Source organism: Diadema setosum, chromosome 19 (assembly GCF_964275005.1).
Source record: "Diadema setosum chromosome 19, eeDiaSeto1, whole genome shotgun sequence".
Classification (NCBI taxonomy): Eukaryota; Metazoa; Echinodermata; class Echinoidea; order Diadematoida; family Diadematidae; genus Diadema; species Diadema setosum.
Window position 1 is genome coordinate 22409170 of NC_092703.1, and position 17978 is coordinate 22427147.

Consider the following 17978-nt stretch of genomic DNA (forward strand, 5'->3'; position numbering starts at 1 on the left):
CTATTGTTATCATAATTACACTTACTGTTGTTATCACCATTATCATAAATAGCATTAGCATTTTCAAATGCTCTTGAAAATAAATGCATATAACTCTTGCATTATTCTTTGAATGACCCAAACATCATGATGCACATTTCATGAATCTTCAGTACAGTTTCTGTGGCAAAATCTCTAGTTTACAACATACTTCAGGATCCTCCCAACATTTCAAACTCCAAAGGCACCTAGTGGCCCTCTTCTTATGACTTCAATGAATTGGATCACAGACAGCTTGCGGTATAAAGGGGACCAAATTTTATCATTCTGTGAGAGGTATATATCATCCGCATAACAAGGACCAAGACCTCATAAAATGCTCGGTGTACTTTAATATTGTAAAAGTTGTTGTGTACGCAGTAAAGGGTCCGTTTGAAAAAGAAAAAGCTATCAATGTAAATATCCTTCAGAAAATTTATGAATTAATGCATGTAAAAATATTTTGTCAGAAAGGCAGGTTGGAAATGTTGGAAATGGTGAATACATATTGTATGTTGATGATATGTACATAGAAGCATGTCGTATTTTACACATATTTCTCTTGTGATGTTCAAGTTTATGTGGAATGTACATCATATTATTGCTATAGTTTTATATTGAAAGTGCTTGTCTTACCGTTTAACAAGCCTGAAAATCTGTGTATATCTGTGGCAGAAAGTACTTGTACAAATGCCACATCAGGAAAAAAAAAAAAAATCTAGAAAGGTTTCCGGTAAAATAAGCTAATCCTTCAGAATTCATTGACATAACTGACTCATTTTCAACATTTCATTTTCTCAAATTGAAATTCACTAACTGACGATCAGAATCTCAATATCTTGAAGCCTAGATTAAATTTGAGTCACTGAAGAGTTGTCAATCATTGTTTCATGTACGTCCTTGATCGTTCCAGAAGTTGCATGCTGGGATTTGCTATGATGATATATCCTGATATTCAGGAGTACAAGCTTACAATGTACTAGTGACGAAACTTATAACTCACAATTACATCTTCTTTTGGCGAAGAGAAAGACAGTTGACAAAATGTACAGCACGCAGAGAAATGTTCTTACAGTGTATAAAAATGCTCTCACTGGAATTTCAAGCAAATATCACCAGACACCTTTCCTGATCTACACGTGTTGTATAAATCTCGACCCCACCACCAACACATTTCTCTTTGCTGTCTGTTTGGTTAATTTTTTGGTAATTCTGTGGCTCTTGCTGACTTGTACAATGTTTGTAAAGTATCAGTTATTTGTCATGATGCTGTTTTTACTGATTAAACCATACATGACTCAGTGTTCAGAAAAGAATACAGTTAGCCACGTGACCTTTCCTTCATTGTGTGCTGTTTTCAATTCTATGATCGTGTTGTTTGCAGGCCCATTTCAAAAGGTCGTAAGAAGCTTCAGGAAACCACTAAGAAAGCTAAAAATGATTTCATATGTGTGTGTGTGAGAGAAGAAAGATCACATCTACCCTTCAGCATTGCTCTACAGCAGTGTCACTGATGGAACACCATTTTCACTGCAAAAGAAAAAGGAAACTACAGTTAAACTCGCCTAAGTCGACATCGCATATGTCGAATAATCGCGCAAGTCGATAATTTTAAAAAGTCCCGATTTTTCCCCATTGACTTACGTGTATTAATTCACTCACAAGTCGATTTTTTTAAGTCGAATACTCGCTTAAGTCGATGAAATTCCAAGAACACTTTCACGGAAAAACCACTGAATTCACTGTGCCTAAGTCGAATAAGATTTTATTGTGTAATAAATCACTGTCAAAATCACGAGACGCCAATTTTTGTTTACATACAGTATATACCAAAACAAACTGCGCAAATAAACATTAACGTTTCATTAACGCAAGGGGTTTCACCTGAATCGTTAGTAACGCAAACTAACGATCGGGAAAATTAACGTTTGTAGCAACGATGAGTAACGATCCCTAGCGCAAATTAACGATGTTTCGTTAACATTAACGATAGGTAACGCAAGAACTCACTCGAGATTTTGGTTTTGTAACGAGACCTGGTGAAAGGACGACGTAGCCCCTGCCGAGTGTAGCGATCTATGCCTTATATTTAGCGGAGTCTTTTCGCGAATCGAATCACGATTTCGCAAATGGTTAATTTGCGACCGGGGTCACCAAAAACGCACGCCGGGCCACCATAAAAGCCGGATGTTTGCCTTCAGTTTTGGAAACGAAGCGGTAACAATCGGCTCCATAAGATGCTGAATAGAAGTCAGATGTTTGCTCTTTTAATTTTGGAAGTGAATAACGGTAATATTCGATTCCGTACGGTGCTGAAATTAATGTCAGAGATTTGATTTTGCGTTCGGAAATGAATAAGGATAAAAAAGTATCCGGAAGATGCTGAAATAAATGTCGAATGTTTGCTTTGACGTTCGGATATGAAAAATAATGATATTCAACTCCATACGATGATAAAATAAATGCCGGATGTTTACTTTTACGTTCGAAAGTAAATAACAATTACATTCAGCTCCGGAAATGTCGAATTATCCCTTTGACGTTCGGAAATGAATAACAATAATAATCAACTTCGTACGATGATGAAATAAATGTCGGATGTTTACTTTTACGTTCGAAAGTAAATAACATTAACATTCAGCTCCGGAAGATGCTAAAGTAAATGTCCAATTATCCCTTTGACGTTCGGAAATGAATAACAATAATAATCAACTTCGTACGACGATGAGATAAATGTTGGGTGTTTGCTTTTACTTTCGAAAGTAAATAGCAATGACATTCGGCTCCAGAAGATGCTAAAATAAATGTCAGATGATTGTTTTTACGTTTGGAAGTGAATAGCAGTAATATTCTTCTCCACACGATGCTAAATAACTGTCGGATGTTTGCTTTTAAATTTCGAAATGAATAACAGTAACATTTAGCTGCGTTTGATGGTAAAGTTAATGTTTGATATTTGCTTTGACGTTCGGAAATGAATAACAATAGTATTCAACTCCGTCCGATGATAAAATGAATGTCTTATGTTTGCTTTTATGTTCGAAAGTAAATAGCAATAACATTCAGCTCCGGAAGATGCTAAAATAATTGTGGAATGTTTGCTTTGGCGTTCGGAAATGAATAACGATAGTATTCCACTCAGTACGATGATGAAATAAATGCCGGACGTTCGCTTTTACGTTCGAAAGTAAATAGCAATAACATTCAGCTCCGGAAGATTCTAAAATGTATGTAGAATGATCCCTTTGACGTTCTGAAATGAATAACAATAATATTCAACTCCGTACGATGATGAAATAAATGCCGAATGTTCGCTTTTACGTTCGAAAGTAAATAGCATGTAACATTCGACTCCTGAAGATGCCAAAATAAATGTCAGATGATTGCTTTTACGTTCGGAAGTGAATAGCAGTAACATTCTGCTCCATAACGAAGATGCTAAAATAAATATCAGACATTTGCTATTTAACATTTCGAAATGAATATAATGTAACAATAACATTCATCTGCGTTTGATGGTAAAGTAGATGTCGATGTCTTCCTTGACGTTCGAATATGAAAAACAGTATAACATTCAGCTCCTTACGATGCTGAAATAATTGTCAGATGATTCATTTCACTTTCGGAAGTGGACAGCAGTAACATTCGGCTCCTTACGATCATAAAATAAATGTCGGGTGTTTGCTTTTGAATTTGGAGATCGAATAACGGTAATATTCTGCTCCGTACGATGCTAAAATAAGTAACAGATTGTTTCTTTTACATTTGGAAATGATTAACGGTATCAATCGGCTCATCTAGATGATGAAATAAAAAGCGGATGTTTGCTTTCACGATCGGAAATGAATAAGGATGATATTCAGCTCCGTAAGATCCTAGAATGAATGTCGGTTGCTTGTTTTTACATTTGAAAATGATTAACGGCAACATTCGGCTCCGGAAGGTGTTAAAATACTTGTAAATGGTGGATAATTGCTTTTACAATCAGAAATAAATAACGGTAACTTTCGGACCGAACGTAGGACTGATTTAGTTTTGCTTTTTTTTTTTCTTTTTTTTTTTGTTCTGGCCACCAAAAAATAAAAATCAATCATTTTGGGGCCACCAAAATAAAAGTTAGTGTGGAGCCCTGGCCTGCATCAATGTGGATAAAGTGTCTTGCTGAAGGGTAAATATCGGGCACACCGCTCTAGCTCTCGGCTCCAGAGTAGACAACATACATGTACATTATACATATGTACGTGTGGTGTAACTTTAAGTCGATTTTTTCGACTTACGTACAAGTCGAAACTCGCCTAAGTCGATGTGCTTTGCTCAGTCCCGAGAAGATCGACTTATGCGAGTTTAACTGTATATATTTCAAAGAAAATGGAACAATGAGGAATGTTTCAGCTTCTCACTGATCTTGAGAGTGTATGTATTCGCTTGCCTGACTTCTAATTTGCACACAGAGCTGACTCCAACATCACTGCATCTGCCAATCACCCTGTTCCACAGAGGACATAATATACCATTTCAAACTTACAACAGTTTACAGATACCGATCGAATAGCTGGGGCATCAACCAATCAGCTATCAGCATTTCAGACGTTCTTACTATACAAAATGTATAATTATGTGACCAACAGCTCAATACCCACAAAAAGTAGACTAAACTGAATTTTCACTTTTCTACATTTTTTCTTTTTTGAAAGAGTAAGCTCTAAGCTTTAAAATGCTATATAACCTGTTAAAATTAGACCATCCTAACCAATTGAAAAATTGATTGAAATAACAGGAGGGTTAGGAAGTGCAGTTTTGTAGAAATGGGAGAAAAGATGATTTAAAGATAACTGTCATTCAGGGCTGCTGTGCAGAAGTATCACTGACAATCACAGTGAAAGCAGTGCCTGTCTAAAAACATACGGTCCAGAAAACTGGCTTTTTATCTTGCCAAATTTTGACAGTATGTAGAGAAGAGATTACTCTCCCAGGTTAAGACAAACTTTAAAAATATGAGACGGTCAACCCAAATGATTATTTTGGTCCATTAGAGAGAATCCTAATCTGCGACTTTTTGTGGGTTTTGAGCCAGGCAGTCACATACATGTGAAAACACTTCCATGGGAATAAAAGAAGAGAAAAATGACAACTGCATCACTTTGATGAAACAATGGTGGACGGATATCACAAAAACCTAATTTCCAGCTGATAAAACAGACTGCTCTATGGATAAAAAATGAATACATTGGTTATGGCAGCTTTGATGTTTTGATGTATTACTGTATACACCGAATATTTTGTGAGGTTTTTATTTTCACGAATTTTTTGAGTCAGGTGCTATTTGCGAAATGAAACACACAAGACAAAATTTGATTCTCATCTTGATATGAATGTGATGTACACCTATACATTTCTCACTTCAGTTCTAAGACCACAAATCTAACCACTCGCAAAATCGATGGGAAGTCCTGATTCACGAATATTTAGACTCGCTAAATATATGGCGTATACAGTACTTGGAATGGTCACAGTACTGGAACCCAATGGGAGGGCAGAGGGCAAACTGCATAGTCCCAATGCATAATCCCAAGTGGCAACAGTTTTTACAAGCAGACCAAGTTGAATCTCAAGCCTGTGGTGTTCTGATGCTGGACAGCTACTCACAGTCACGAGCAACGATGAGCCGGTATCATCTCGCAAAGCCCAGGAGACCAGCATTCACCAGCGTCTGGATGTTTTGCTTGAATTCTGCACTGCCTCCACGCATCATTCTACAATGGCAGAAAAAAATATACACACAAACAAAAGAAAAGACGACAAGAAAAATGAGCTCATTGAATCTCAATGTTGGCTTTCCTAGGGAGTGGCAAGGCTAGACAATCATTTTTTTTCCCCTCTGGTGGTCTGTTTGGGTTACTAAAATTTTTAAAGCTGAAACTTCAGTGGCACAAAATAAGAGTGCACATAACAATTCACTTTGAATCTTAGTTGCCCTGATAGGGCCACCAAAAGATAACCATTTTTGAAATTTGGTGGCGAAACATCAATTTCAGTGGCCATGGGCCACCGTGCCACTACTAATGCCAGGCCTTGTGTGGGTATACATACCCAATCATGAGCATAGAGATTCTAATCCTATTCAACATTGCAAATTCAGCTGAAAGAAAGTAAACATGTTTCAACAAGAATGCAGTGCATTACCTACACGTTGAATTATGCTTGCAATTAATAATCCTGACTTATGGTAAAGTTTCTTTGCAGCTCTCATCTCAGAGTATTTTACCCTAAGATTATTTCTCTTTATTTTGAATCCAGAAAAGCGGAACTCCATACAATGTACATTCACAAACCCATAATATGTTAAACATCGATCATAACTTCATGGAGATAAAATGCCACTTTAAATCATTGCTTTGGTATTCATCAGTTGGTCTGAAACAGAGAATTGTGACAATTCTTGAAACATCTGTCAAAAAAAAAACAAAACAAAACAAACTTTGAAAGCAATTTAACTCATCAGGTGAACAATTCAAGTGATAGAGGAAGAAGATAGAAAGAGCCCTATTCTGACAAATTGGCTTTGATGAAAATCACATTTGTGTCAACCAAGCACAGACCTGTACACATACGTAAACATTCTCAGCATAAAGGCTCTTGGTGGGGTCCAGGGGCAAAGTAAGAGAAACTGGGGTCAAAACCATCAGAACATCACAAGTTTTAGAGGACTTGCATATTTATTGGATAGTTTTGTAGCTACAAGTGTTTGTGTATGTTTCTGTGGTTGGGGGGGGGGGGGGGGGGTGCAGTCCAACACACTGGAGTCTCCTGCGCCCGCCCCCCCCCCCCCCCCCCCCCCCCCCGGCTCACATCATACAGAAGAATACAACAGTGATAGACAGAAAGAATAAGAAAACACAATAATAACATAAGTAGGGCTGACTACGAGGGGTTGGAATGGGAAAAGGCTTAGGATTGGAAGGCAATCTAAAAGACACAGAAGGTGAGTTGTTTCTTGTTTTGTTTTTTTTAATTATCATGCTTTGTCCCTCTGGTGGGAGGAAAACATTTTACCCCTCCATTAGCACATGAGGTGGAGGTCCCATGTGGGAGAGAGACACAACTCACACACACATACAAGGTCCATCCTGAAAACTTAGTTGTAGCTATCTGTTTCACATATTCTTTCTTGGAAATGGGTAAATCATATCGACCCTTTCCGGTTTCATTTGAGAAACTATTGCAACAGATGGCTTCACCCAGGTACTGTAAAAGTGGAAATTTTCGCGGTGTTGAAATTTTCGCGCATTTCGCGCAACCAGAAGCTGGCGCAAAAATAAAAGCACACGATTATTTTTGCGTGCCATATGTTCCAGTAGCTCTTGTCTTTATTCCGCGGAATCAAAAACACACGAAACTCTTCTTACCTGGCCAAGCGCGAAAAATTAGTAGCGCAAAAAAATATATACTTTTACAGTATATCTTGAATGTAAATACTCCATCTGCACATATACCAAATACATGTATATGTATATTTGTGAAAGAAGAGGGTAACAGAACACATACCTTTGTGCCTCTTCTGGATGAGTACGCAGCTTTTCAATGAGTGCCCGTATTTGGGGGTCACCAAAAGCCTTCACCACCTCGGGTTTGGCCAGGATCTCTCGCATCTGGGCCTCGTCAGCGGCTGTCGGCTGGTTGGGATTGGTGCTGCTGGACACACTGATGTCTGCTGCAGACTTTGGGTCATGAACTTTGACCCCTGGATCCGTCTCGGCCACCGGAGTAGAGGGGCCCCCCATATTTGAGAAGTGATTACCTGAGTGCACAATAATTCAATTCAGTTACAGTCATGAGTTTGAATACTGATCGGAGTGATGAATATGTGGTATTTTAAAATGTCATGCTGACATCGCCAAGTGGACATCTTCTATGAGCGACTAAACAAAAATAACATTTAATTATGGGTTTTGATTTTTACTTCATTGTTTGTAAAACTAAATAAAAGATATTTGAATGCACAAACCTTGCAAACAACTATCATTCAAATGAACAGCTCTCTCAAAGTTTGAAACACTCTTAATACTCTTTTTTTTTCCAAATGTATGAATTTTATAACCCTTAATCATACGGAAACACAACATATTTGTGGACTGTTGTGATCCAACCACAAAATAATGTTCTCTATCAAATTTAGGTGGAAGTTCTCACCTAAAATCTCACAAAATTCCTTGAAAAACTGCTGAATGTCTGGGTTGCTTTGAAAGTGCTGCATGGCTGCCTGTGGATTGGTCTGAAACATGGCCATGGCTTGGCTATAGCGTGGGTCTGCCATCTGACGTGCCAAGCGAGGGTTCTTTTCAATCTTTGACAGCAGGTCTCCCGTAATCCAGTCTGTAAGTTGTAGAAAGAAAAAAAAAGTTGCATTGTAAAATTTGACATAGATGCTCAGGTTGGAGCTCATATGGGGAATGGATTTAAACTTGAAATGCCACTGTCAGACAGTTAATGGGCAATTCATCACAAGAAAGCCTTCTACTGTGTATGTAGAGTAATATCAAACATTCAGACTGGTAAAGGCTCAATCCACACTGGACATACCAACAGAAAGTTATAGAGATCTGAAGTTTGCATGCTTTCAAACAATAGTGATATCGGCAGCAGGTGATGATGATATAGGCTGACAACTTTGACACTAACCCATGAACACCAAATCTTGCCAAAATTTTTCATGACAAAATCAAAAGAAAAGACTTTATCATTTTGCATCCAATATATGCTCTGTAGCAATTAATGACATAGCAAGGCTGACGTTTACCGGAGTTGTTAGTTGACGACATCAGCACATCAGCCAATCTGCTTGTCTTCTCTGTGAAAACGCAACAGATCTTAAAATTCTATAACCGTCTGACTGCAAATCTGATTTTGATAACTTTTAGAAAGACTTGAACTAATCTGGTCATCTGACTTTATAATATCGTCTGTTGAGAATGAGAAGGGCTTTAAGTTGTCTCGAACACTATGGGTTTAGTGGCAACTTAACGCCCTTATCTTTCTCAACCGACGATATAGTATTCATTACTAAAAGTCAACATAAATGTGTGGAATTACACTTTAACAATGAAAAGACCAACACATTACATGTACCAAAAGAAAGAAGAGATTTTGCTTCTCTCTGCAGTATGGCTCATCTGATACTGCAACAAGATCATATTCTTGGAACAGACATACTGTCAAGAAGGGACTAGCCTATTTTAATAATTTACCCAATGAAAGACTAGCCCAAAGTATACTTGGGTAAGTATCTATGGGAAATGTGTGTTAATGTCAAATTAGCTTGTCCTCAATGGGTTAACGACTCGTCAAGACAAGGAAAAGTAGAAATTACGCGGTGCGTAACATATGTCCCCGCCGGAAGTAGCATTTTGTAACAAAATGTGCAATATAGGTAAAAAATCAAGGTCAAAGGTCAAAGAAGTCAAAGGTCAAAATTCTGTGTAGAAGTTTTGAAGCCCTCACCTAGTGCCATCACATAAAGCAAATGGAATCGAAATTGGGTTAGAAATGGCGAAGGAGTAGCATTTTGTAGCCAATGTACAATATAGGTCAAAAATCAAGGTCAAAGGTCAAAGAAGACAAAGGTCAAAATTCTGTGTAGAAGTTTTGAAGCCCTCACCTAGTGCTATCACATAAAGCAAACGGAATTGAAATCAGGTTAGAAATGGCGAAGGAGTAGCATTCTGTAGCAAAATGCACAATATAGGTCAAAAATCAAGGTCAAAGGTCAAAGAAGTCAAAGGTCAAAATTCTGTGTAGAAGTTTTGAAGCCCTCAACTACTGCCATCATATAAAGCAAACGGAATTGAAATCGGGTTAAAAATGGCGAAGGAGTAGCATTTCGTAGCAAAATGTACAATATAGGTCAAAAATCAAGGTCAAAGGTCAAAGAAGTCAAAGGTCAAAATTCTGCGTAGAAGTTTTGAAGCCCTCACCTAGTGCCATCACATAAAGCAAACGGAATCGAAATCGGGTTAGAAATGGCGAAGGAGTAGCATTTTGTAGCAAAATGTACAATATAGGTCAAAAAAATCAAGGTCAAAGGTCAAAGAAGTCAAAGGTCAAAATTCTGTGTAGAAGTTTTGAAGCCCTCACCTAGTGCCATCACATAAAGCAAACGGAATCGAAATCGGGTTAGAAATGGCGAAGGAGTAGCATTTTGTAGCAAAATGTACATTATAGGTCAAAGGTCAAGGTCAAAGGTCACGACTGAAATTCTGTGTAGAAGTTTCAAAGCTCCCATGTAGTGCTATCATATAAAGCAAACAGAATCAAAATTGGCTCATAAATGACAGAGAAGTAGCAAATTGAAGATTTTGATCACACATGGACGCACACACGGACACACGGACGGACGGACGGACACACGGACGGACGGACGGATGGACGGACGGACACACGGACACACACACGTACGGAGCCCGTTTCATAGTCCCCTGCTCGAACTCGTTCGGCGGGGACAAAAAGTGAATCATAATGAGTGATCTAAAAAATATAAAAAGTTTCATCATAGCATAATGAAAAAAGAGAGATTTTGTTTGTGGTTCTTGTTTTTTTTTTTTTATAATCAAAACTGAAAATGAATTCATAGTTACCCAGAACTGCTCTTCAGTTTAATGTCACTCAAACTGCATTATGTAAAAATCAGATAATTCCCCCCCCCAAAAAAAAAAAAAAAAAAAACCAAACAAAACAAAACATCTACTTGAGCCAACATGATGTGAATTGCCATCACACTCAAAATCCAGCACATCTGTTGTGTCAAAATCTATGGCTCTATGGACACTGACCCTTGTTTTGCAGGAATGGTGCACTGGCTTTCAACGCCTCCTGAACTTCAGGGATTTTCTGCACTCCACTCTGTGCAGCATCTTCTTTGGGTTTTATCAGAGGAATGTCATCTTCCATGGGAGGTGCTGCGCTGGTTTTGTGCTCGCTGTTTTCACCCATGGCCTGCTTTGGTTTCTGAGACGCAGACTTTGCCTTCCCTGCGGGCGCTCCAAACAGAAAGCCCTTTTTCATGCCAGCAAAGGAATCTGCTTTTGCTGTTCTTGTCTTCTGGGAAGATGTACCCTCCTTTAAATTCAATGAAGAAGAAATGTCAAAAGAGACAAACATGCAATTCAGTAGTTCAATAGTGTTTTTAAATGTCATTTTAAAAAATACTTCTAAGTTACATACACCAGTTGCGAAAGTATTTTGCACTCGCTTGTTTCAGTTCTAGTTTCTGTGCCAGAATTGCTTTTCTTGTAATAGTTTCTATGGGGTAGCTTAGTATGGTATCAAAATACTACATATTCTTGGGTAAGCATAACTTAACCCATTCCATACCGAATTCTAAAATGTCCATAGAGTTTACACGCCACCAGGTTCCCGTACGGAACGGGTTAAAAAGGGTTGTCACAGATGTCTTTTAATGGAGGAAGATATGACAATGAATTTCGTAAATCATTAGAATACTGGTATAGAAGAAAACTGATTGGTCAGATTCACTTGAGTAATGCCTTCAAATGTAAACTGATCTCTTTCTAGCACAGCATACCTTTAGTAAAACAAGACATGTGAATTTGTGTATAGTGCTTCACACTTTCCATTACACTTGGCATAATGTACACCACAAAAGTCACGAATGCTTCCGAACTGATTCATATTTTCACTTGTGTTCACAATTCAACCATTTATTTTTAAAGAGATCACATACAACTGCACCTAAATGTTAACAAATTACAAAAGAACATTGTTAAATCAGGGCTCCACACTAACTTTTATTTTTGGTGGCCCAAAGGCAAACATCCGACCTTTCTTGGTGGCCCGATCAGGCCACCAAATTCTTTATTTCTGAAATTTTGGTGGCCCGACATGCGTTTTTGGTGGTCCTGGGCCACCGGGCCACCGTTAGTGTCGAGCCCTGGTTAAATACACACCTTGCTGCTGGCATTTTGTTGAATAGTCTCTGATCTTGTGGCTTGTGTCTTCCCTGAACATTCCACACTTTTTGATGTTGATGCCTTGCTTGGATTCAGTCCACTTTGAGCAGCCTCCAGTCTAATTGGCTTTGCCTCTTTCTTCTCTTTCATAAGCTGCAATGATTGAGCTTGCTGGATCAGCTCACTCATGTCTTCTAAAGGAGGCACATCTGAATATAACATAAACAAACAAACAAAAAGCAGACGGAACAAAGATTTCTTGAAAGATAATACATGAAAACAATATAAGTGACATAAATGCAAACATATAGATGGGACTGCATTAAAAACAGGCAAAACAAAACACAAAACAAAACAAATAAAATGTGACCTACAGGAGACTGCTTGCACAATTTTATAATGAACAAAATACACTGCTAAGATTGCAGTGTCACAAACGTGTGATATTAGCAACACTGACAAACTTCACTGGCATTGAGCTTCAACTTAGATGAAATAATGTTGCACTGTTTACTCTAGAAACCATGTGCTACCTGTTTAACCCGTTCAGGACAAGTCCCGAGTATACTCGGGCAAGTGTCTATGGGAAATGCATGTTTTACAGCCCATCCTAAGTGGGTTAATGTACATGCAAACCTGCTTGGTAACTTGGGAGTGGGGCAGCCAAGCCATTGTAGGAGCTACATAGGCCTAAAGAACCTTGTTTCACAGCAGTCAATAGTTAAAAAACACGGACAGACATCATCATTTTCATCAAAATTTTTTTGAGAGTGGTAGTAATTTACTTTCAGAGCAACCTAGTTTTCTATGTTTTACACAGCCCAGTCGCTGTGTGTAGTGTATGCTTTGCACAGCATGATCTGCTCGGGCTAGTTCTATGAGCTTAAACTGAAACAAAGTAGGGTTACAAAAATAAATGACTAAATGAACAAACTCAAACTCCAGGTTGTCACATAGGCAGATAAAAGTGCCAGAGCTGGGCCTGGCTTCATATTCAAGAATAAGAAGATTTAAATTCTTGATTAATCATACAATTTCAATTAGATCTACAATATACACACGACAGAAACCTTATGTCACAATAGGTAATGGAGTTGTTTCTCCTCCAAAAATTTGTAAAAAATAAAACAAAATGAAGAGTAAAACTTCTCATTCTGGATTAAAATTTGTTCCCCTGTACCTGGCCTGCATCTGCATTATTGTGCAACAGCAAGATATCTAACGTTAACACTTCACATGACACATATTGTAAATATACTTTTCTAATCACTGTCAGCCGTTGACTGCACACATGCACATCATCCCGGTATAGCTTCCAGAGTGAGCTGCAAAAGGGATTACCACTTCAAGATTCAAGACTGTGTTCGGTTTAGCAAATAGATAGAGCCATAACCTCTTACTAATATGGCCTATATAGAAATGTACCATGACCTGTTGGGGAGTTTGAATATCATGCCTTGGTCTACTCCTATATAGTTAGATGGGAAGACATTCAGAAAAGATGGGAAGACATGCAGGAAAGCCAAGTTCAGATTTCTGAGCATACATTACTCATAAACGTTAGTTTTGATGTCTTATAGAATTTTAATAGACTAGAGCTGAGCTGCACTGCCACTGCACTGGTCTGGTTGGTGGAGTAAAAACACACACAAACAAGAGGAATGTGAACTTACCGTTGTCTTGATCTTCGTCCGCCATGTCCATTCAGTTACTAACAGTAACACTGCACTTGGGACGTGAAATCCAAAAGAATGATAACCGCCGAAATTCAGGATTTTAAACTAATCTAGACTTCTACATGTGGGCAACCGGTGCCGTGTCCTGCCTGTTGCTACGACAACGTTTACACGGGATACCTTTTTTGACCGCGACCGGCCTGCACACTCGGCCCGGCCCGGGCGGCAGTCTTTTCCAACCTCTCTGTGTGTGTCCCCAAAAAAGCGAAACAGTTTTTAGAGCCAGCTTTCAAAAACAAGGTTTATTTTCGGGCTACTTCATTAGTCCGTCTTACAATTTATAAATACAAAAAGACTAGAATCTAGATATAGATTTAGTTTAATAAAAACACTATCTAAACCGGCGGCGTCAGTGCCTAGAAAAAAACGCAACAGGTCGGCGTCCAGAGATCCAGCTAGCCCCCTGGCTGTCCGATGTCCTCTGCATATGCGCTCCCGCCGCTTCCCCGGCGGATTCCGGAGGAAGGAGGTTCGAGCCGAGGGGAGTCAGTCGGCCGCCCCGGTGGTGCAGCAGCAGGCTGAGCAGCTAGCTTGATTGCTTGCTCGACCACCATCGCTCCGTAATGCTGCCCTCAGCGCTCACTTTGTTGTGTTCGTGGACAGGGCCAAAGGCAAAGTGCATGATAAGTAGACGTCAGTCAGATTGGCAAACAGCTGTTTTACGCTATTGTATTCTTATCTCTCTACATTCACCGAAAATAGGTAAGTGTTTCGATGGAAATTCTGCAATAAAATGGTTGGTTGCTCATGGTATTTAGTTTTAAGCGTAAAAAGTGGTGAATGTCCTAAATTATTGTTGCTGTGTTGCGAATATGTTGATGATGGTCCCAACAATGGAAATTTATGTTGGGAATGTCTACCGAATGTAAATTGTTTATAGGCTGTGTGTCACTTACACTAGGGCCTACAGTTGTATAGAGCATCTACAACATACAAAAAGGCTACCTATTATATTTAATTTGGTTCACCGACTGTTGACTGTTAGGTGTGTTAGTCATACTCTTAGTCTGTTGACAGATTATTTCACTACCTTGCATTATTAATATTAGTATTTTATAGTAGATTCCAGATCCATTTTGTAATAAAATTTAATATTTTTAAATTTTATCACGTACCTGACTAATTTATTTCTTATAATCACTGCATTGCATTTCATGTTTCACTGCTTGTATCATATTATTATTATTATTATTATTATTATTATTATTATTATCATTATTATTGCATCTTTCACCACACCATTCGATAGACTCTACACTCGTTGTCAGATTGTGATCTGCCTGTTGTGTAACTACACGCAGCCGCTGTCGCTTCGCAACAGCGGCTGCACGTCTACTCCTTCGCAGACGTTGTTATTTTTCAGCGGTGGGTGTACGTTTCCTTCATGAATATCTTTATTAATCGTGGAAAACTAAAATATAAGGAATCCCCGTAATCTATTATAATCATTCAATAATCGGTATGCGTATTTTTTTTAATTACGTCAAAAACCCACCGAAATCCGTCCTTAAAATCAGGTCTGTAAGCGTCCGTATTGCTTCACTCCTCATCTTCTGCGTGTTATTGAATGGCAATCACTCTCCTATACTACAACGTAGCTAGTCGGAGCGGAAGTGACGTCAAATCATGAGAGCAGAAAGAGCGGAAATACATGTACGTAGAAGACGACAAGCTTTACGTATTACACACAAAACGCACGGGCGTACGTGAAATGCTACCATGGAACCTCGGGTTGAGCGTTCATGGTAGTTCATTGATTTTGTGAATCATCGCACAATCTACTCTGAAAAATTCAACAATAAGGTTTGGATACCAACAAAACACCAAATTCAACTCTTGAAACCATCAGCAAAATACGATATAGGTGGGTGGTATTACTGTTAAAATCAAGCAAAATAAAAGACATTTTTTGTGATCTTGCCGTCAAAAGTGACGGTCGTTTACAACGTTTAAACACTAGTACATGTCAGACTGCTGTGCTTTGCACAGCGGTCTGGTCAGGCTACCTGTTGTGTTGATGTTATGTTGTTGTAGTGTGAAATCAAACTGCGTTTCTTTCAGATTTGCAAATGTCCTGTATTACTCTGAAATGACAAAACAAAGTGTTAAATGAAATGTGCCATGCGCATGCTGTAAGCTCTAGTCTGTACGCTACAGCCTAGCCCAAACACTAATCTAATAATAAGTAATGTTAGAAACTGCCCAGTCCATGAGTTAAATCTGAAAGTGTAGTATTTGACATGGACATGGATGGTATTACCGGATACCATTGTAATTCTGGGACTCCAGTGTAATTCTGGACATGTAAATCTGTGCATAATAATGACATTCTATACGCATTGGACTTTGCAGACCTGTCTTACTGAGCATTGTATGGGCTGGAAATTGCCGAAATGTGACACAAAAATGAAAAAAATGCTAAAAAATTTATATTTCACCTCAGATTTAGAAGAAGATGTTGGTTTATCACAAGATTTTACTGTGTAAATTGTTCCAAATGTTCATGGTACAATGCGAAATTTGAGCTTTATTTGCCATTTTTCTCTTTGTCGTCCGCTGGGTACAACTGTGTACAGTGAATTGTAGGTACATCCTATATTGATTCTGGTGCGTGAATAAGAAGTAAAAGACATTTATAAATCATTCCATTACAAAAATTGTGTCAGGAACTATTTGTGATTTTGCACCGCACTAATAGATCACTAATAGTATATTTTCCAAAAGTCAAAGTGAATAATTCACGTATTTGTAATTCACATACTTGTATTTCACGTAATTGCACAATTCCATTTTTTTGGGACTTTGTGAATATTAATAGCTAATGTTATTTTTGCTCGAAATTTCATCTTCTGAGGATGGAATTTAGAGCAACAAAAAATAAGTGTGCGATAACACATACACTCTGTGTCTCTCCTACTTCTATTGTAGCCGTGAAAAAATAAAAATAAAATGCAGATTGACAGACTTATGAGTGACACTGACTTACATGGTGTACATGAAGGGGTCCTCACTTGTTTAAATGGTTGAATTGATAGGAAAATTCTAATACATTGTACACGTACCTTTCAGCAGCCCTGAGAAGGCATGAAGACAATCCAGGGTGGTGAAGATGTTGTGTGCTGATGAGATTCGTTGTTTTAAGAAGTGGCATGATGAAGCAAACAAGTGTAAATCTCACTTCTGTTTGTACATAGTGTAAAGTAAAAGTGAGCATTCTTAGCGTGAGTAAATGTACCTGTACACAGACAGACACACAAAAATGTCTTTGTGTGCTTGAAGTTAAAAGTATGTGTGCAACCCAACAAGAGTCTGCATCACTTTGATGACTGAAAGTGAAATAAACTGAGCAGCCTCTCTGAATGTTGGCAAATTTGGGATCCAGACTGCAGGTCCTGGCAGATAGTTCCAGGTTCTCGCAGTTTGAGGGAAGAAGGAAAGTTTGTATGCATCTGTGGTTGCTTTTTGGCTTATCCTGTATACAGATGTGTACTTTACAGTGTAGCTTGTGCTCGTGACCACCCTTTAGGATTGCTAGTAGTACACTATTGTAAGTACTTTATAGTACATGTAGGTGATGGTTGGATATATATTATGAATTTCCCACAGTGGATATCTATTGCTCTACCAACAGAAAGAATGGAAAACAAACAAGAAATAAGACAAAGTAGACTGTAGAAATACTTGACTCACATACGCTGTAAAATATCCAATACATGTACATGTACACACCAATGCCATGGTAAGACTAAGAGTTTAGTGATGTTATGACAGTAAAAGTGAAAAAAAAAAAAAAAACCACACACACATACACAAAGACAATCCCATTTCCATATCGCAAGTTTGCACTGTAACTTGGAGTCGACTTAAGGAAGCATCCTGCACGATACTTACAGTGTACATGTATGTACTTTGTAGGAATGCATACTTTGCCAAACAAACTGTTGAGGCACTGCTTGAACTTGCAGCAATGAGTGACCTTTGACAGTATTTGAAAGCTAATCATCCTAGAGACTGTCGAAACTTACCTGTGATTTGCTTTCTTTGAGGTGTGTGTGGAGGGGGCTGACACTGGGGAAGAAAAAACAAATAAAATTGTTGAATCATAAATGCTACCTGTAAGATGATTTATTCCTGCATGCTGTATGAATCAGTTAACCCTGTTAGACCCAGTCGGCATCCCTCTGCCTTCTTGGTCAGGTCTGCCACCATGTTTCCTGGCCAAAAAAATGAATTGTGAAAAAACAAACCACACACACACACA

At 38.4% G+C, this 17978-nt stretch overlaps 1 protein-coding gene across 1 annotated transcript; it reads right to left on the reverse strand.

The window, feature by feature from the left end:
* Positions 1 to 5259: 5259 nt before the first annotated feature.
* On the reverse strand, positions 5260 to 14098 carry LOC140242697 (uncharacterized). Its single transcript, XM_072322459.1, has 6 exons — positions 13655 to 14098; positions 11979 to 12190; positions 10845 to 11130; positions 8209 to 8391; positions 7564 to 7816; positions 5260 to 5771 (listed from the first exon to the last, which is right to left on the reverse strand). Exons 1-6 carry the CDS (start codon positions 13683 to 13685, stop codon positions 5690 to 5692), a joined length of 1047 nt encoding a protein of 348 aa, XP_072178560.1. The 5' UTR covers positions 13686 to 14098; the 3' UTR covers positions 5260 to 5689.
* Between the last annotated feature and the right edge of the window lie 3880 nt (positions 14099 to 17978).